The sequence below is a fragment of the Phyllostomus hastatus genome, unplaced genomic scaffold (genome assembly GCF_019186645.2).
Source record: "Phyllostomus hastatus isolate PE091 unplaced genomic scaffold, TTU_PhHast_1.1 phas_contig_198, whole genome shotgun sequence".
Lineage (NCBI taxonomy): Eukaryota > Metazoa > Chordata > Mammalia > Chiroptera > Phyllostomidae > Phyllostomus > Phyllostomus hastatus.
In genome coordinates, this window is record NW_025333715.1 from 8369749 (window position 1) to 8389953 (window position 20205).

The window sequence follows — 20205 nt, forward strand, 5'->3', positions numbered from 1 at the left end:
GGACAGTGGGGCATGTGGTGAGGGGCACAGATGTGTTGGCCATTAGTTCTCTGTAATGAAAGCTCCTAGCCTTCCTGCGGAGTAAGCATTAACGTTAGAGCCTCATGCAGATGAGCAACAAGGCCAGAGGGTAGGCCGATGTGCCCGAGGGCACTCATGGGGTCGGGTGCTGAGCCTGTGAAAGCAGCAGTTCCAGTTCTGGACCCAGGCTCACCTCTCTAACCCACAGCTGCCTCCGGTTCCAGGATGGGGAGGAGGAGGAGCAAGCCAAAGGGTGAGGGACTGAAAGAGGAAGGGTCCTTTCCTGCCTCCCTTCCCCAGCCTCCCACAGCTGCAGACTTTGCACCTCCCTCCTCTTCCCCACCCCCTCCACCCCAGAATCAGGAAGACGTGTGGTGCCTCACTCCCACAGGGGGCAGGGTCTGAAACGAGCCCTACGCACTGCTGCCCCGGCCTGCATGCGTCCCCTGAGGGCACTGGCCTCAGAGTGGGGTGGGCAAGTGTGTGTGACAGCATACGCCCACCTCCTTCACAGCCACGACCTCCATCACAGCCACGACGCTCCAGATGAACCACTGCAGGACGAAGCAGTCTCCAGTCTATGAATGAAGGGTTACGTTACTGTTCCGGCGCCCAGTCTTCATGCTCACAAAGGGAGGTGGGGCATTGCTGGGAAGGCAACAGAACGTGAATCACACCAGAACATAAAACCAACTTGATGAATTGCAAACCATAAATCATAGTTCCAATTGTTCTGCAACAGTATTTAAAAAAAAAAAATACTATCCAAATGGAAACTGAAAACAAAGATACTCTAGGAGCAATACCTCTTGGGGAGGAACTCACTATCAGCTTAGACTGGGTGGCCCATCACTTCTCTTTATTGTTTTTTTTTTTTAGGTGTCTCCCCCCAGTCACGAAACCCTCTGACACACGGTCAGGGAGAAGTACCCTATGGTCCTGCGATCAGCCCTGAGGTCCAAAGGGAGCCCATGAGGACGAGCCCAGCTCGCCCAGCCCGCCCAGCCCACTGTGGAGGACGCTGAAAGAACCACACTGCCACCTGGTGGGCGCACGGCCAGCTGCAGAGTCTGAGCCCACGGTGCCCTCTGATGGCCTACATTGGCGGGCTGTGCCCTGGGGCTACTCCGGGAAGAGGCAGCAGTCTGGAGCGGCGGTTTCCAACCTCCCCAACTCATGGCACACATAAACTACTAAAACTCCGGCAGACCAAAAATGTATTTTTTGCCGATTTGACAAAAATATGTATAATTTTTTTTAAATCCTCACTCGAGAATGTTTATTGAGAGAGAGAAAGGGAGAAAGAGAGAGAAACATCAGTCAATTGCCTCCAGTATGCACCTTGATCAGGAATCACACCCATAACCTAGGTATGTGCCCTGACAGGGAATCAAACCTGCAAACTCATGGTGTATGGTATGACGCTCCAACCAACTCAACTACCCGGCCAGGGATACTGGGGTCCCTCTATGGATCACCACTGTGGGCTCCAGTCCTAGGTAGGGACAGAGGCAAAAGCAAGGGGTCAGATAGGGTGGAGCAGGCCGTGCCTGCCCATGTCCTCACCTAGTCTTCTGCGTGCGATGAACAAGGGCCTTTATTAAGTAGAAGGCCGACATGGCTGCCAGCAGCCAGGGGAAGCAGACCTATCCCAAGCATTCCCTCACCTCATCCCAGAAGAAGATCCCTGCAAAGCTGTGGCTGCTGGAATCAAACCAGAAAACTTTTGGTTTGCGGGACACCCGCCAACCCACTGAGCCTCAGCAGTCAGGGCTTAATAAGCCTCTATTGAACATCTTCTGTGAGCGAAGTGCTGTATTAGGTTGGTGCTGGGCATATGGAGTCAGATAAAAGCTACAAATCCCTACTCTTAGGAAGCATGCGGTCAGCGTTATGTGAAAGTTATGAACAAAGCACTACAGAGAAGGAAGCGATTAATGCTGCTCAAAGAAATGGAGATGAGTAACCTAGGTGTTGTAGCAAGTGGAGAGAGAAAGAAGCAAAGGCGAGGAGGGGAAAAAACACACTGATGTATTCATAGAACCATAAGAGGCCATGACTGGTGGCACACCATACAGGGGACACAAGAGGTGGCTGTGACCCTGATTGGGGATAATCAATTGTTGGAAAATTTTTAGGTTCAGGTAATAGCTAATAAACTTAGTAATCAATGTATGTAAAAAGCTATTGTTTCAGCCCTGGCTAATGTGGCTCAGTGGATTGAGCACTGGTCTGTGAACCAAACTGTCACTAGTTCAATTCCCAGTCAGGGCATATGCCTGGGTTGCAGGCCAGGTCCCCAGTAGGGGGTGAGCAAGAGGTAACCACACATTGATGTTTCTCTCTCTCTCTTCCCCTCTAAAAATAAATAAATAAAAATTTTAAGCTATTGTTTCAAGAACTGAAGGTCTGACCCACCCTGACTCCAGGAGACCCCATCAGTTCCACCTTTGTGCCCCAGAAGGACTGCAAGAGGTCAGGATGGTATCTGAGCCACTGTGTTCCAGGGGGAGACGCCCACCGCCCAGGACAGAGATAAAGGCCACCCCGCCCAGGACACAGATGAAAGAATGCTGCAGTTTTTTATCTGATTGACTTTTCCCTGAATTCCAAACCTCTTACCTACACTTTCTTCTTATAAAACTGGTCAATTTAAAATAAAATTTAAGACAGTCTGTTAGGGTACAAACTCACTGTCTTCTCAGATCACCAGCCATCTGAATAAAGTGCCCCAAAAGATTCGATCCCTGCCTCTGCTTATTGGGTCTGGTATGTGACAGGCAGCCCAAACACCCTAGCCTGGGACACACAGGTGTCTGCACTCCCACTGTCCATGACAGTGACAAAAGGTGTTGGCAAGAACGATCAACTCTCCTCCACTCACAATGTTCTTTTTTCTGGTCTAATAATCAAATAGGCATGAGACAGATTATCAAGATAAAATAACCAAATGTCCTACATTTGCAGGGGAACCTCACAGACATGAGAGAGTCGCAGACCCCCACGTGCAGGAGAGGCTGAGAGAAAGAGAATGTGAGTGTATAAGACACTCTGAGCTACTGATGAGGTAAGGTACCTTGGGGGCTTCAAAGGGTCAGTGCAAAATGCTAAGAATAGATGTTTAGTAAACAGAAGTTTGCCCTGTCATGCAGATGAGTCAAAAACATTGTCACTGATAATCTCTTATTATGGGCAAGGCCCCTAATTCAAGTTTTCCTAGGTAGTTTAAGAGAGGAGCAGATGTTACTCTTGAGCCTGAAGTTAAAATTGTCCTTAGCTCAAAACAATTCCCATGCCACTAAAGGACATCTTGGGGTGCCTAGGTCTGAACACCCAGAGTATGAAAGGAAGGCCCAGGCCCAAGGTTCACAGGTCACCACACTTGACCCAAGGCCTCAAGGGCAGGCCTTCCAAGTATCACCACCATCTGGTGCCCAATTCCCCAGCAAGTTCAAAGAGGTGCGTGACAAGCCTAGTCCTTCAGGCCACAGAACGGGAAACTGAAGGCCCCGGGGCAGGCTGACTCCCCCAAAACCACGAGGTCATGCAGTTGTATGTTACAGACAAGGGACAAAAAGCGGGCTCTTGACTCCTAGGCAGGGTCTTTTGCCCATTGATGGGAACTCTGCCCATTCAGGAGTGTAGCTTCCTCGTTTGTAAAATGGAAGGAAAGCACCTTCCAGCATGTCTAGGAGTTTGGGGGAGACAATAAATGGGGCAGAGGGGCGGCCAGTGCTGGCTGAGTTTAAAGCAGGCTGAGTTAACACACTTCACAATCATTCCTCCCCTCCTCCCCTCTCTCCCAAGAGCACTTCCCTCGTGCTTCCCCCGACTTTCACCTCCCCTTCCGGTCCCTCCTCCGGGGCCCGCCCGCCTCTTCCGGTCCCTCCCCCCACCCCCAGTCAACACTTTTTCCGGTCCCTCCCCAAGGGTCCGCCCTCCCTATTCCGGTCTCTTCGCCCGTGTGTCCCTCTTTTCGGGTCCCTAACTGAGGCTCCGCCCCTTTAGCGGTCTTTCCCCGCCATTCGCGGGAAATCCGGGCCGACCCTCCAGTTGCAGAGAGACGCGCTCCAGGTCGCTTGTCCCCGGAAGTGACGATAAGATCCTCCTCTAAGGAAGTGACGCCAGAAGTGCCCTTGACAGGCGGGGCGGGGCGGGCCGGGCTGTGCAACCCTCCGCTCGCGCTACGGGGAGGTAGGAGGCCCGTAGGGGTGGCGGGAGGTGGCGTCGCGGCTGAGGCACGCTGCGGGCGCGTTCCTGCGGGGGGCCGGCGACCGAGCGGGCCGAGGCCCCGGGCGGGAGGGCCTGCCCGCCGGAGAGCAGGGGTCCTTGGCGACGGCCGATTTCCCCACTTCTCTCCACACACGCGTCCCCTGTTTTTTAGCTACCCCACACATACATACCTGGTTCTGTGCTTTTTAGTTCCTCCTTGAATTGTTGTGGTCCCTCTCTCCTGATCTTTTACAACCCCTCTTTATCCCTAATTTCCCATTAAAATACTTTTTAAAAAGTAATTGATAGAGAAAGGACTTTGCAGACGGCCTAGAGTTTCTATGTTGACTCTCGTGTAGTAGTTGGGTTACTCTGGGCATGCCACAACTTAACTGAGCCTCGGATTCCTTATCGGTAATACGGGCAGTACTAGAGAAACTTTCTCCAAAGTTGATCTGGGAGGATTATAATGTATGTAAGACATGTAGCCCTTGGCACGTGCTTGGTAAATATCAGTTCCTGCCTCCCTTCTGTTGTAATTTCACTGATAACCTGACTCCTTTTGGGTTATCAACCCAGTTTTCCTGACCTGGTTTGCAGCTCCTTCTACCGTTTGGTTCTTCCTTCACTCACCTCTACTCCAGAAAGGTTCTTTAGTTCCTGGCATTTTGCTTCCAGCCCTGCATCTTGAGTCCACCTGTATTCCCAGTACCTTTCTTCCTGTGGTGTGTTGACTTCCGGTTGTCTGCTGAAGCTCTTCCTGCCTCTTCCCCTCACAGATGGCTCAGCGACTTCTCCTGCGGAGGTTCCTGGCCTCCGTCACCTCCAGGAAGCCCCCTCAAGGTCGGTGGGCACCGCTCACCTCCAGGGCTCTGCAGCCCCTGCAAGGCAGTCCTGGTGATGCGACAGTAACAGCCAGCCAAGCCCGGTCATTATACACCACCAGAGTCTGTACAACGACCTTTAACGTCCAGGATGGCACTGACTTTCAAGACCGAGTTGTCAACAGTGAGACACCAGTGGTTGTGGATTTTCATGCACAGTGAGTTCTGGGGTCCAGGAGAAGACCGGGGTGTCACTTGTTCAGATATCTTTGAGAGCCAGCTCTGTCTCAGCACCACATTGGACGCGTCTCATACACAGACTCACTCCAAATACTGGCAAGGCCCAATCCCTGCTCCCAAAGAAATGAGTGCAGTCGGGTAGGAGACAGACCAGTAAACAGTCTTTCAAGCTCTTATTGGTGCTGGGAAACACTTGTGTCCTGACTCTACCGCCCAAATGGTTGAGAGTCGTCTTCAGCTTGTACCAAAACAGGGATAATAAAACTGTAGCACTCTGTGGCTCTTGGTGTATACCAATTCCTGGCCCTGCAGATAAGTCGGTTTGGTTTTAACATAACACCCTGCCACCTGCACTGGGAAGGGATGGCTAAGAGGCCTCAGTGCCACCCCAGTGGCGCCCGGGCGTGCAGAGAGTGGGCAAGAGTTTCTTTTCAGTGCTGCATGAGTTTGTTCTCAGGATATTTAAGTGCCTGTGGCCTACTGACTTTTAGCCTTACCTTTTTCATTTCCAGACCTTTGGGGCCTGGCTAGATGCCTGGCTACCAAAAAAAAAACTGGACGAAATCGTCAGAAGGAGACATTCTAGAAGGAACCCTTATTGCCTGAGTTACAAGTTGGGAGGCTTTCTCTGCAAATCTTGGCAGGTTCTTCTGCTTGCTTGCCCGTTCTTTCTCTGACTCACCACTCACCCCGGGCAGGCCAGTGGATGTCCTTGTGCTTCCCTTTCTTCACTTGTAGCGGGAGATAAGGTCTTGCAGACTGGGCTTTCAGGTGTGGTAGGTTCATTCATTGAAATCTCTGAATGGAAAGCATTTCAAAGGCTGAAAATAAGATAGGAGTCACCAGCCAGGGAGTCGTGGGACATAGGGCTGTCCTGCCCTCCTGGTATGGTGCACATTCCAGAGGGGGCTTCCCAAGCGGGTGGTGAATGGGATGCTGCTTCCTTCTCTTCTCCAGCACAGAAGCAGGGCGTGAGTTTGTTCGTTCAGTGCCAGGCACTGTCCTTAATGCCACATGCCTAGGGAAGACGGCGGTTCTTGAAAGCCCACCCCATAGAGGGAAACACCTGTGTTCGGTGCAGCACTGGCTGCTGTCGCAGGGTCTGGGAATCGCAGGGTAGCCTGGGGCTAAAAGAAGACACTTGGAACACAGCCTTGGGCTGTGGTACCAGCTGTGCTTCTCACCAGCTCTGTGACATTGAATAAGTTGCTTAACTGGTGTGGGCCTCAGTTTTCTAGTTCCCCTTTCCTTGGCAGCGTGGAGGGTTCTGGGTAGGAAAAGCTGAGAAGGTCCCGGCGTGGTGACTGGCCTGTCGTGGACACTCTAGCCATCGGTTTCTTCGCCTTTAGTTCTGTCAATAAGGTATTTGAAGGAATGCTGTATCTTATGTACCATGTTTATCCACGGTGCCTTAGCTGATTTTTCATCACAGCCCTGAGAGGCGCGGCCCGTCTTTTTCCAATGAGGAAACTGGGCCCCAGTACAGTCAGCTGGTTGAGGAGGAGCCTGTCTTTGAACCCAGACCTTTTAACTTCCAATCCCATATCCTTCCACATGGCCAATCGTCTTTTTTATTGTTTTAAGATTTTTTTTATTTATTTTCAGAGGGGGAAGAGGGGGAGAGAGAGAGAGAGAGAGAGAGAAACATCAATGTGCGGTTGCTGGGGGCCGTGGCCTGCAACCCAGGCATGTACCCTGACTGGGAATCGAACCTGCAACAATTTGGTTTGCAGCCCACGCTCAATCCACTGAGCTACGCCAGCCAGGGCAAATCGTCTTTTTTAGATAGGTTGAAGAAATCGAAATAACCTTTGTGAGAGTCTGAGGCCTTTGTTGTAGAACTTAGGGACCTGTGAGAATTCCCCTGTTGCCGAATCTCCTAGCATTACCATTTGGCATGTCGACATTACAGGTTAATATTCAGACACTGTAAACAGAGGTAATAAGGGCAAAAGGTCCCCCAGAAAGATGTGGGTCAAGGGCATGTTCTGGGGAGAACGGAGATCAGCTGGTGAGCACTTTTGTGACGGGATGCTTCCTTTCTCCCCTTCCGAGGTGGTGTGGCCCCTGCAAGATCCTGGGGCCACGGTTAGAGAAGGCGGTGGCCAAGCAGCATGGGAAGGTGGTGATGGCCAAGGTGGACATTGACGACCACACAGACCTTGCCATAGAGTATGAGGTATGGATCGACAGGGGACCGCCCAGGGCAGCTGGTCTGGGGGTGCTTGGGGCCACAGGATAGCTGGTGGAGCCGGTGGATGTCTTGGGGACCACCAGAGAGCCAGTAAGGGGAGGTGTCTTGGGCTTTTTTTTTTTTTTTTAGAGCTCCCAGGGGTTCAGAGCACTTGACAGAGGCGAGTCTATCAAACCTCTGAGCCGCGTGTCCCTCTTTACCACCTTCAGGAAGTAGAATGCATGCCCCCAAACAGCGGGTGGTTCTGTGTACTTCAGGACACGGGTGCATTTCTTCCTTCCTGAATTCATTCATCCACGTGTTCAGCCCGCAGTCATTTCCAAGCCCTACAGTGTGCCGGGCATTCGTGACTCTGGCGCAGACGACATGAGCCCCCTGTCCCCAAGCAGCTCTTAGTCTAGTGGGAAGGAACACGTAGACAGATCACCTCAGTGCAGGATGAGAAGGACTGGGAGAAGAGATGCACAGAAGAAGGAACCGATGACACCTGGGGCGGGGCTGGAGGGGACAGGGAAGGCGTCCCGCTAGAGCGACTCTCTGAGCAGAGCCGGGAACGATGCACGAAGCAGGAGGGACCCAGAGCACAGCACACGCAAGTATGTGACATCACCCGACGTGTTCGATTTGCTTGCATGTTCATTCGACAGCCGTTCACTTAGAGTCCCTTACGTGCCAGGTGCTGTGCTTGGTGCTGGGGATGTGGCAGTGAACAAAACCGACAAACTCCAGTCTCCGTGGAGCCTGCCCTGTGGCATTTTAGGTCGGCGTTGGCAGACTTGTCTCTGAAGGACGAGGTGGTACATATTTGAGGCTTCGTAGGCATTGGTCACTGTTGCAAATCCTGTGCTTATAGCACCGAGGTGGCGGTAGACAGCACAGACACAAACAACTCCGGAAAAGGGGGCGAGAGTGCAGAGTGCGGGGTTGGGGAGGCTTTCCTTTTTAGAGGGTGGGCTGGGGATGGTCTCGATGGGAAGCTGACATCTGACTAAGACCTGGGAGCACGGGTGAACCATGCAGCTCTTTGGAAGAGCAGTCCAGTCAGAGCAGACATCACATGCAAAGGCCCTGAGGTCAGGGTCTCCCCCGTGTGCTCACAGAACAGCAGAGCCTGTGGAGCAGAGCGTGCTGGAGGAAGAGAAACAGGAAACGTGCGGGAAGTGGGGGCATCCTCTGGGCCTTGGAGACCACTGTAGTTAGAGCAAGGGGACATGTCCGTCGTGGCTAGATGGCTGGAGGGAAGGGTGCAGCAAGGAGCAGGCTGCTGGGAAAGCCACCGTGGCCATGTTGGAGGGGTCTGCACAACTGTGCTAAGGACCGTGTTACTACAGAGCCACAGTGGCCTCTGTGGGCCAGGTCCAGCCCTGGGGCAGGTTTGGACTGGCTCTCCAAGTGCTTTTTTAAAATACCAACCCAGATGTTGCTATTTAGAACTCAGAAGATTTCCCACAAAAATCCAGATTTCTCTTTCTCTTGAAATATCTGGATTCGGCAGGGTGATGGGCAGGTTGGAGGGGGTTAGGCTCCGCCCCCAGCCAGTGGAACTTCAGCAGACACATGCTGAGCGCCAGCCAAGTGCCAGGAGCTGCGGTAGCCGGTGCAGATGCAAAGAAGAGTGACCCAGTCCCTGCTGACAGTGGTCAAGGAGGCGGTGAGAGTTCCCCAGGCCTCCCACCTGCATTCCAGGGGGCCTGTTAATGTAGGACTGGGCACCAAAGTCCTGGGTTAAGCCTGGGAAAGTATGTGGAGTGCGGAGAGGTCTCATGAGATCTCTGTCCTCCTCCCTGTCCACTGTCCAGGTAGCATGCACGGGCCACACAGAAAGCCCCCGAGGCTGCTGGGCCCAGGCACCGGATCCCCCCTCCTTGTTTTGCTGAGCTCGGGGCAGACGTCATTGCAGACTTCGGAAGCTCCAGCCGGGATGCTTCCTCCCCCCGCCCCCCCCCCAGCCCTCTTCTTCCTTCCGGCACACCTGTTCTTTTGGAAGAGCCTGGGGAAGAAGTTTCAGCTAAGGGATCCATAGTGCCTGCTGGGATAGCTTCCTCCGGGGCCTGAAGTGCTTTTCCACACGTTGGATCACTTGTTGAGAAAACGCTGAAGGTTCTGTGCAGGGAAGTAGGCACCTCTTCCCGAGCTCTCCGCCCAGCTCAGCACACCCTGAGGATGGGTGGTCTCCTTCCTCACACAGATGCCCCCCCTCCCCTCCCACATTTTACACTTCAGTCGACTGCCTGCCCTGGAATTTCACTGTCTCCCAAAGGAGAGGGAAGGGAAAGTCACGCAGGGCCGCGGGGTTTTGGTGTCTGTGGACAGCCCCGTGCCCAGACTCCTCGCTGCCCTGGCTTGGGAGTGGGAGAGCATTCAGCTCTCCCTGCCCCTGGGGTGCCCGCAGGACAGCTGGGCATTTGGGGGCACTCAGGCCTTGCCAGCCGGGGGGCAGGGGGCAGGAAACTGGGTCTGGATGTGGCTGTGGCCCATCAGCCTTTATGCTTTCCGCTGGGGCTTCTGCTTCCGACCTCCCCCTTGGAGTGTTACCCTGCCCGTTTCCTCATCTTCCGGGCTGCCCTTTGAGAAGCGTTGGGAAACAGCCACCAGCTACAGGGGCGGGGAAGTCAACTCTAGTCCTACCACTCAAGCACAGCGACTGCCCGTGTTTGGGGTACCTCGTTTGGGTTGTTTCAGTTTTTTTCTTTTTAATGTTCCATTAACTTCACAGACAGTTCAACTAATAATATTTCATAGTTGGAAGGTACTATATACTTCCATCATTACTATATCCCACTATTTTGAAAATCTTCTAAGTCAGTGTCTCTCAAGATTTTGTGTGTTTATGGGGGAGGTGATAAAGAGGGAGAGCAACATCGACGTGTGAAAGGAGCAAGAGAAACATTGATCAGATGCCTCTCACACGCCCCCAGTCGGGGACCCAGCCAGCGACCCAGGCGTGTGCCCCGGCCGGGAATCCAGCTGGCACTCAGTCCACTGAGCCGCACCAGCCAGGGCATGACCCGGGGTGTTGAAAAGCAGCCTGATTCAGCAGGTCCAGAAGGGCCCAACATTCTGCATTTCTAACAGGCTTCCAGGTAATGCCACTGCAGAGTCTCAAACCGGGCGTCAAGGAGCAAAAGTTCTGAAGCCCCGGGCTGGCCTTGGGGCCGCGGCGTCCTTGTGAAGGCCCGTCCCACCTGCTGGGGCACAGGCTGCCTGTCCGCGTGGGGATCTCACTTGTGTGGACAGACAGGTGACGGCTGCGTCCCCTAGTGCGGCGTCCTGCAGAACAGTGGCACCACCCTAGGGATCTGCTGGGCCCCACCCTTTCTTCCCGCCTCCCCGAGAACCCCGGGCAACCCCTGACCTCTTTCCTGTCTCCGCGGTGCTGTTGCCTCTTCCAGAGTGTTGTACAGTTGGACTTGATTTTTTTAATAATGGTTTTTCTAAGAAGCCTCCTGTATCTAAAAGCTTCTCCAGAGCATTTGGCATTTCTTGGCCGAAGCAGGGCGTCTTGACTGCTTCTCCTCCGCACGCGCTCCCCAGCCCTGCGGGGACTCAGTGTCTGTCTCCCGTTCCTCACTGTTTGGCCGGCCGGGGCTTGGTGTCATCTGGCCACTGCTTCGCCGGCAGCAGAGGCAGACAGATCTTGTTTCAAATCCCAGCTCCACTCCTCGCCAGTTCAGTCTTCGGATCTGGAAAGAGGCAAGCATTTGAGGTAGCTGGCACACATGGTTAGTGTCGTCCCTGCCACTTAAAAAGCAGCCAGGATGTGGTAGCCGGGGTGACGGCGACCTTTCTCTGCTTCCGTTCTGCCGTCAGGAGGAAGTCGCTGGTCTCTTACAGACCTAGCACGGTGCCTGTCCCTCGGTAGACCCCTAACAACTCGCAAATGGAGGAAACCGGGGTGAGCTGGGAGGAGACCCGGCAGGGCCAGCCAGCTCAGCAGCAGTGCAGGAGGGTGGGGGTGGGCTGCGGGTCAGCGGGAAGAGACCCCAGACACACACACACACCCAGGTCCTGAGTTCTCAGGGCCTGTAGCCAAGCATGGGAGGCGGCAGGCAGGTGGCTGCATGGTGCACAGGAGAGGCGGCGCTTCCAGCACAGTTTTCCACCTTCCTCCAGCCCCTCGGCCCTCAGGGCTGCCAGAGTTGGGAAGGGTGCCGAATTCTGGCTTCACCGCAGCCCCTCTTAAGCCTACGTCTCTGCTCCGGAAGAACGTGCCCAGCACCTGTGCACTTCTGTTTAAGGCGGTGTTTGTAGGGACCAGCCCCTCCTCGGAGGTGAGGGGAGCCCAGTCAGAGCCCAGGCACCCCTGCAGTGTGGGGAATCCAGCCTCTGGCACACCCGCGGCCACACGTGTGCACGCACGCTCAGCCTTCAGAGCGTGCCTGTGGCCAGGAATGACTGGCCCTTGGGCGTCATGAAAATGCAGTCGTGATATGGGTGCTGTACACCCAGCTGCCGCACATATCTGCGTGTGTGAGCGCACGTGGGAGTTTACACCAGCGTGATCACAGCACGACTCCCTCGTCTGGAGTTCTTGAGGGAAACTGAGTCCACTCCATGCTGCCTCAGAGCGGGTACAGTCCTGCTTAGAGGACACGTAAAGACAATTAGGTCACTTCTCGTACACTGGCATACAGCTTTTGTTTTTATTAAGAAACAGCACAGAGCCCTGGCTGGCGTAGCTCAGTGGATTGAGCGCAGGCCTGCAAACCAAAGGGTTGCTGGTTTGATTCCCAGTCAGGGCACATGGCTGGGTTGCAGGCCAGGTCCCCAGTGAGGGGCTTGCCTGAGAGGCAACCACAGATTGATGTTTCTCTCCCTCTCTTTATCCCTCCCCTTCCCCTCTCTAAAAATAAACAAATAAAATTTTTTTTAAAAAAGAAAGAAACGGCACAGGGTGGGATTGAACAAAGGGTAGAGTTGACTGGTACTTGAAAGTTGCCAGGTTTGAGGCCAATTCCCTCACGGACCACTAGAGGGGGCAAAAGCACAAAGCACCGGCCCTGTAATCTTACCCTCAAACCTTGCGTCTCAGAGGCTTGGGTGCATTCGGGAGCAAGCTTGTGCCTGGAGACAGAGCGGGCCAGGTGCTGGACCCTTGCAGTCGCCCATGCCAGAGTCAAGAATTACAGGGACAGGACCCAGGCTGGTGTAGCTCAGTGGATTGAGCACAGGCCTCTGAACCACAGGGTCACTAGTTTGATTCCCAGTCAGGGCATGTGCCTGGGTTGCAGGCCAGGTCCCCATTTGGGGGCACATGAGGGGCAACCACACATTGATGTTTCTCTCCCTCTCTTTCTCCTTCCTTCCCCCTCTCTCTAAAACAATAAGTAGGTAAATAAAATCTTTATTTAAAAAAAAGAATTCCAGGGACAGGAACCAGTGACGTGTGTGGTCAGCCCATTGCCTGATGGGTCTGCACACACCTGCCACCCACATTAGCCCCAGGATGGTCCTTGAAGGGGCCTGAAGATACTAACAAGGACGGGCTGTGTCATCTTACTTGCTGTTTTTGTCCCCAAAGGCCATCAGGGGGAGGGGTGCAAGCCTGCCCTGTGAAATCTCCGGGTGGCTTGCTGTCCTTTCTTTGTAACTGACATGTGGAGTTGAAACACTGTAAATCTTAAGGCCAGCTCCTCAAGATGACTCATGGGTGGGACAGCACTCAGGATACGTGAGGGCCTGGTATGTTTGTCTGAATCACTATTGTTACTTTGTAGTTAACTTGTGTGTAAGAAAAGCGTGTTTATCTTGTTCTGTTTATATATTTTTTTCAAGTGGCCACCAGTGTCAGGCAGGGAGCCCGGGGAACAGAAAATGCTCAGTGCCAAAGCCGTGGGCCTTATTTATGTAGCACATGATCTGTGCATGTCCCCTGTGGCAGCTGGAGAAGATGCTTCGTAGGCCAAGAATGTTGTCTCCCGCCCCCACTATAAATCATCAGCAGGTCCTACATGGCCGAGCCCTCTTCCCACACTGTCCAGAAGGAGTCGGTGACCTTCTGGACCCCGTTAACCGGCACGGCACCGAGCTAAAGGGGCTCCCCAGGGGCCTGTGGTAGACCTCCCTGCCCTGCCCGCTGCAGCCACTGTTTGCGGGGTGCCCACTGCGTGCCGGGCGCCGTGCCGGGGTCTACCACTGCTGCTGGCCCTGCCAGGTGCGGGGGCGCTGTGCTGAGAGTCTGCGCTCCTGGTTTCGTTCAGCCCGTATACCTGCTCCTGTAAGCGCCGCCAGTGTCTCCGGTTTGCAGATGGTAACACTGATACTTGAGAGTGATGGAGTGGCTCGCCCAAGGCCGCCCGGATGGATGGATGGATGGATGGATGGGGTCGGCCAGCTTCAGAGCCCAGGCTCCCAAGCACTCAACTTAGTATCTAAGCCTTTAATCCCTATCCTAAACTGCCAAGGTAGGTAGGTACCACCACCCCTGCGGCTCTGAAGGAGGTGTGGCCTGGCCACGCCCCCAGCCAGTGAGGGGCAGAGCCGGGAGGCAGAGTCGCCCACCTCCCCGTCTCTGCCCTGTGCCTACTGACCCGTGGCTCCGCCCTGCCCCCAGCCCGGCCTGCAGCTGCAAGGGTTATTTTAATCCCCTGTCATTCCAGCCAAACCACTGGGCCAGTGAGTCAGCCGTGTGGTTGGGGGAGGCAGGGTACTTCTGGGAGCCCACAGTGGAAAAGTTTCTCCAAGGCTGGACCTCCGGGCCCTGCAGCACCCCTGCACCAGGGATAGGGCCCCGCCCATGGCTTTGGGCGGTCACTGCCCTACATAAGCCACCAGCCTTCCCCACGAAGGCTTGGGAATGGCAATCAAAGAGTTCACGTCACCTCTGAATGCCTTGGCCTCCCTTGCCTCCTCCATCTAGGTGTCGGCTGTGCCCACTGTGCTGGCCATGAAGAATGGGGACGTGGTGGACAAGTTTGTGGGCATCAAGGATGAGGACCAGCTGGAGGCCTTCCTGAAGAAGCTGATCGGCTGAGCAGCAGGGAAGAGCCCCGATTGCCCTTGCCCGCTGGGGCCCCATGGTCCCCGGAGGGACCCGATGGAGCTCACAGCCCTGTGCAGGGCCACCCCACCTCCTCCCTTCTGTCTGGGCCCAAGGGCCTGTGCTGTGCAGACCCGGCCTCCGAGTGTGGGTCCTCCTCCAGTCCCTCCGACCCGGCTGGTGGCCAGGGTGGCCTCCAGAGGAACGGTGCTGCTGCTGGTCCGGGGACAGCTGTCTCCCACCCACTCTCTCTGGGTCTGCCCCTCCGGGGCTGCTGCAGTTCTCCCGCGGTGCTCGGAAAGAGGCCGGGCCAGCCTGCGGCGTCACTGTCGTTACTGTCGGGCAGGGATGGCTTGGCCCTCATCTCCCGGCCCCAGCATCTCATCCTAACCCCGGTGCCTGGCTCCTCTGCCTCCTGCGTCTTTCTTCCCTGCTGTTCTATAAAAAGAAAAAGAAGGAAAGGAGAAACCCAAACAAATGAGAGTAATATATAATTCTCTCATTTTTTTTTGTAGGTCTGTAATAAAGAACTTTATGTGACCCTTTCTACCTCCCGCTGTGAAGAAAGGACCCGGGGCCCTGCACCACATTATGCTAGAGCCAGCCCCGCCCCCAGAGAGCCACCTCCCTTCTCTCCTCCCGGGCACCAGGGCGGCGAGCGCGCACTGGGCTGGACTCTGGAAGTCTGCGGATGCCACCCTCCCTCTCCACTAGCGGGCCCTGTGGTTCTCTGAGCGGGAGGCTCCCTGTGAAGAGACCAGACCAATAAAACCGGGGTTTGTGCCGTCGACAGCTTCCGCTCTGTGTGGGCTCAGGGCCCTGTGACCCCTTCCCAGGCCGCTGTCTCCCCGTTGCTCTGACCTCCCACCACCTGCTTGCCCGTGTCCAGCCCCCTTGTCATTAACACTTGTCAGCGATGGCCACTGTCCTGGGGACACCTTCGCACGCAAGGCAAAAGAGTGCTTGCTGTCCCTGTTGCACAGGTGAGGACACTCGGGGCACAGAGCCAGGGTTGCTGCCCAGGTGGGGTTGTCTCTGCCGCCTGGGCTGTTCCAGCCGCTCCCTTTGGTCCTCCTTTCCCGCCCGGCATGAGGCCCTTCTTGCGCAGAGCCTGGTGCCACTGGGGGAGCTGGCCAGCTCCCCGTGCTGCAGGGACCCTGCCTTGGGGCCGGGCTCACCAGCCAAGAGCCTGCCCTCCATCTCCCTCCTGGGGTTGAGGTGCCAGGGCCCCGGGCACCATGTGTACTCAACAACCAAGGTATCCTGGCACCCTGCCCCTCGTCCCAGGGGCCCTAGGCCCACTGCCATGTGCGGCGGTCTCGGTGGCTTGCCTGTCCCTGTTGGAACTTCCTGAGTTACCCTGGGGTCTGGGAGGGGTCCGCCCAAGGGTCTGCCTTGGGAGGCTGCTGTGACTGTCAGGAGAGGGGGGTTGCCTCCAAAGCGGGGCCTGTGCCCTCTGGAAGGCCTCAGGCCTGGGCGCTCTCGAAGGCGACGGTGGAGGAGGCGGTAAACCAGCCAGTGCCGTTAGTGGAGAAAGCCGTGCATCGGAGGAGTGAGCGCAGCCTGTGCTCAGAGCACGTCCTGCGTGCCAGGCCCTGTTCTGAGCGGCCCACCCTGCAGCCCCCTCGGTGAGCGTGGCCGTCCCTGTGCCCTTCCGCACAGGAGGGCCACTTGGAGAGGAGGAGAACCTCATCCAAGCCTGTGAAGCCCACAGGCACCTGGGCTGGGGTTCAAGGCCAGGCAGTGCGGCCCCGGCTCCTAAGCCTCCCCCCACCCTGTCATCTTACAAAATGTAGCGTACCTGCGGTCTTAATCCCACAACTAGCTGACAAGGCAGTGTCAGCTTGCGTTACAGAAGAGGAACCGAGGCCAAGTTTTCAGAGACACCCCGGGGAAGGAAGGGGCGGGGCCGGAGCCCAGCACCCTGACTCCCAAGCCAGGGCCCTTTCCACTCTGCCCCGCTGCCACTCCTTAAAAGGTGCCCTCCGCCAAGCCGTTTCTGCACACATTACCTCATTTAATTCCTCTCTCGTGAGGCAAGCGGTATTTCCATATCACAGGTGAAGAAACTGGTTCAGAGGACTTGACTTGCCCAAGGTCACCTCTGAAAAGTGACGATGCCAGATTTGAACCCAGGTGGGCATCGGGCCTCTCTGCCCCCGGGCAGGTGCCTGGCACAGGCCTCGCACCCAGCCAGAGGCGGGTCTCCCCGGCTCCCTCTCCTTAAAAGGTGAGCTGTGGTGCGGCCCCAGGTTGGCAGCCGCTGCCCACGAGGCTGCTGCTCCAGGTGTGAGTCACGGCGGTGCGCACAGAACCCCCCGGTGATCCCATTCGACTGATTCCGAGGTGCTGAAGTCACCGGACGCAGCCAGCTCTGCAGTGTTGCCCCACTGTCGCCCTGCGGGTGCCACCCCGGGCCCCGGGCCTGTGGAAGAGGGCTTGGGAGGCCTCAGGGCCTGGTGGTCCCCTGCTGGTCCTGCTGTGGGGGGCGCAGGGGCCCAGCCTCCAGCCCTCTGCAGCACAGACACCTGTGAAAGCTGCAGAAGGGGGTCTCGGCCACAGGCGCCCCAAGCTCCCAGACATCCTAGGGTGTGGCTTCTGGATATTGATTCCAATGCAGAGTTTATCCAGTTGGTCTGGGGGCAGGAGGTGGGGATGGTGCTTGAGTTTGCTGGGCTGGCTCCCTCACTGGGGTCCTCTGCTCTCACCCCGTCCAGGCCCCTGCCAGGCAGGCAGGCAAGCGTTCTCCGCACCTCCCAGGTGCATGCAGACCAGGCACCTGCCGTGCGCTCCAGGAGAACGGGCCCCGCCCTGCAGAAGGTGCTGCTCAGACGGCAGAGCACGGGGCTGCAGGTCACTCCTGACCCAGTGGCAGAGACGGAAGGGACCTCGGGTACTTTCCAGTCTCTGTCCTAAGGGCACAGAGAGGGGGAGACGTGCCCAGGTCACAGTGCGTTTGTGAAAGGGGCTGGAAGCCAAGCGCCCCGACTGCAGCCAGCCTGAAAGTGAAAGTGAGTCACGGCCTGCTCTGCCCTCGGCTCCGGGGGAGGCGAGCGAGAAGGGCAGCCTCTGGGGTCAGGACACATGGGGTCAAGGGGATGTTGATCGAGCTGCCGCCAGTGCTGTTCCCAGCAGTCCCTGCCCAGCGCAGGGGGCCCGCGTCCAGGGTCCAGCTCAGCCCCCGTTCCAGTCGCGGGGGGTAAGCTTCTCCGGAAAGGGAACGCAGTTCTGGCCAGGACTCCGGAAACCCCTAATGTGCGGGCGCTGGGCTGGGAGCGTCCGGAGAACAATGCTGGGCCCATGTCGGTGGCCGGCGAGGACGCCGTGGGACACGCAAGGCTTCCAGGCAGCTGCCGCACTCCCTGCCGCCTGGAGGCCTGAGCCCGATCCCCGAGCCCAGGGCCGGCTCCCATGGCCAATCAGAAATCTGGGCCGAGGGTTGTTCCAAAGAGCCTCGCTCCTCCAGCCCCCTCCTGACAGCCTTTTGGAAGCCGGGGGCCACCCCTGGGAGCTCCACAGCGGTGCATGGGAAGCATCAGACCTGGGTTCCCAAGTCCTGCCTTGGCCTCCGGCAAGGTGCCTCCCCGTTCTGAGGCTCAGCTGTCTCGTCGGTAAAATGGGGATGATGCTGGCCAGCGCTGCTTAGTGCGTGTCACACACGTCATCCCGCTGAAATGTCACAACAGTTCCCCAAGAGGCAGGGACTGTTACTGTTCCCGTTTCACAGACGAGGAAACTGAGGCTCAGGGAACTGCAATCAGCTGGCATTAACAGGCGCCGGAGCTTGGCTGCGTCCGACGCCACAGTCTTCGTGTTCTCACCCAGGAGCTACACTGCCCTCCCTCTGGGGCAAGGCTTTTCATCAGCGTGAACTCCAAGTGCGCCCTCCGCACACTGGAGCTGGTACTAATCACTGCCGGCTGAGGTCGCGGCGTGGATGAAATGGCAAAACGCGCGGAAGCCTCCTGGTACCTGGTAGCCGCCCAAGAAGTGTCCATCACCTTGCTTCACCCCCGCCACCAGCTCCCCCCTACTCGAAGCGACATCTTAAACCAGAAACACCAGGTTTCCCAAGACCAGGACCACAGTACCCACCATGGGAGGGGGCTCCGTCCTTACAGCAGCCTGAAGGTTTTACCTTCAGCTCTGTGTCCTGGCCCCGCCCCCACCCCCTCCCGCTCTGGAGCTGGCCCAGGGCCGCCGTGATTCAGGCAGCCCCGGGGCGTGAGAGGTGGTGCCCACTGGGATTCACCCTCTGTCTGGTCAATACACTATTTTCCACGCCTCCCTCTCTGAGCCAGCCCACCACACATGGCTGTCGATGGGAGCACCTGTGTTACTAATTACTAATCGGGGTGAGCTGGTTCCCCACCTTCGGCCAGCGTACTGGGTAACCACAGGCAAGCGGCCTTCTCTCTCTGGTCTTCCGCCTGCCTGGACCTCCCAGCAGGGAGGCAGTCAGGCATCCATTCCCCGGTGCCCCATGCTGCCCAATGCTCCACCCTCATCTAACCCTCCCAGCGCCCATGGAGGTAGCGGTTGTTGTGCCCATTTCACACACGAGGACACCGAGGCCCAGCCAGGTGGTGCAGAATGCCCAAGCCGAGTCCTGGGAAATGGGCCTGGGGCGGGAGGCCGACCCATCAATCCCTCAGCCTTTCCCTTTGCCGCATTGTGACCCCGAGGGTGGTCAAAGACGCCCTCTTCTCATGCCAACAGCGGGGACTTCGAGCCTCTCGCTTTCATCTGCCTCCCTGACCCTGAGCTCTGCGGGAGGCAGGAGACTCCCTTTGCTCAGGATCTATGACTCCTCAGGCTAGAATATTCTCCCCAGTCGCCCCACGGAGCCTGACCTCAGTGGGCTGGTGTGTGAGCGCCCGCCTCTCAGACCGTCTGGTGCTAGGAATTAGAACTTCAAAGCAGAGACCACAGCCCTCCCCTCAAGGAGCTCACAGCAGACATATCGGTACAATCTAAAGTATAAATGTCACAGCAGAAACAAATGCCATTCACCATCGGGAAGATAAAGCACAGAATGATTGGAAGTCGTCAAGAGGAGCAAATCGGTAAGGGCTGTCAGGTGAGCTGTGGAGAGAAGGTGACATTCCAGAAGGGTTTTGTCATGGTGGGGGGAGGGGGACAGAGGGTAAAAGGGGTTAAATGCAAGGTGACAAAAAGAGACTAGACTTCAGCCCTGGCTGGTGTGGCCCAGTGGATTGAGCACCAGATTGCAAACCGAAGGGGTCACCAGTTTGATTCCCAGTTAGGGCACATGCCTGGGTTGCAGACTCTGTCCCCAGTGGGGGGGTGCTCGAGAGGCAACTACACATTGATGTCTCTCTCCCTCTCTTTCTCCCTCCCTTTCCCTCTGTGTAGAAATGGATGAATAAAATCTTAAAAAAAAAAAAGGAGACTAGACTTCAGGTGGGGCGCACTAATGGAGTATATGGATGTTGTATTATAAAGCTGCACACCTCAAATTTATATAATGTTATAAAATATTTAGATAATATTAATATAGTTCATTATGATGTTACTCCAATGAATTTCATAAAAAATAAGTAAATAAGCCTGGCTGGCGTAGCTCAGTGGATTGAGCGCGGGCTGCGATGCGAACCAAAGTGTCGCAGGTTCCATTCCCAGCCAGGGTACGTGCCTGGGTTGCAGGCCATAACCCCCAGCAACCACACATTGATGTTTCTCTCTCTCTCTCTAAAAATAAATAAATAAAATCT

General features: G+C 56.1%; 1 protein-coding gene and 1 long non-coding RNA gene across 2 annotated transcripts; one reads left to right on the top strand and one right to left on the bottom strand.

Annotated features, from left to right (window-relative positions):
- On the bottom strand, window positions 1-4954 carry LOC123816065. Its single transcript, XR_006785220.1, has 3 exons — window positions 4867-4954; window positions 525-669; window positions 1-74 (listed from the first exon to the last, which is right to left on the bottom strand). It is a non-coding gene; the product is annotated as an uncharacterized LOC123816065 (long non-coding RNA).
- On the top strand, window positions 4058-15258 carry TXN2 (thioredoxin 2). Its single transcript, XM_045834794.1, has 5 exons — window positions 4058-4215; window positions 5013-5275; window positions 7353-7476; window positions 14351-14471; window positions 14986-15258. Exons 2-4 carry the CDS (start codon window positions 5013-5015, stop codon window positions 14462-14464), a joined length of 501 nt encoding a protein of 166 aa, XP_045690750.1. The 5' UTR covers window positions 4058-4215; the 3' UTR covers window positions 14465-14471; window positions 14986-15258.
- The last annotated feature ends 4947 nt before the right edge of the window (window positions 15259-20205 follow it).

What these genes read in the sequence shown, in the direction of transcription:
- TXN2 (XM_045834794.1), top strand. Translation starts at nt 5,013, where the DNA reads ATGGCTCAGCGACTTCTCCTGCGGAGGTTCCTGGCCTCCGTCACCTCC. An exon ending in GTTGTGGATTTTCATGCACA is followed by an intron (nt 5,276 to 7,352) that starts GTGAGTTCTGGG and finishes TCCCCTTCCGAG; the next exon opens with GTGGTGTGGCCCCTGCAAGA. An exon ending in ACCTTGCCATAGAGTATGAG is followed by an intron (nt 7,477 to 14,350) that starts GTATGGATCGAC and finishes TCCTCCATCTAG; the next exon opens with GTGTCGGCTGTGCCCACTGT.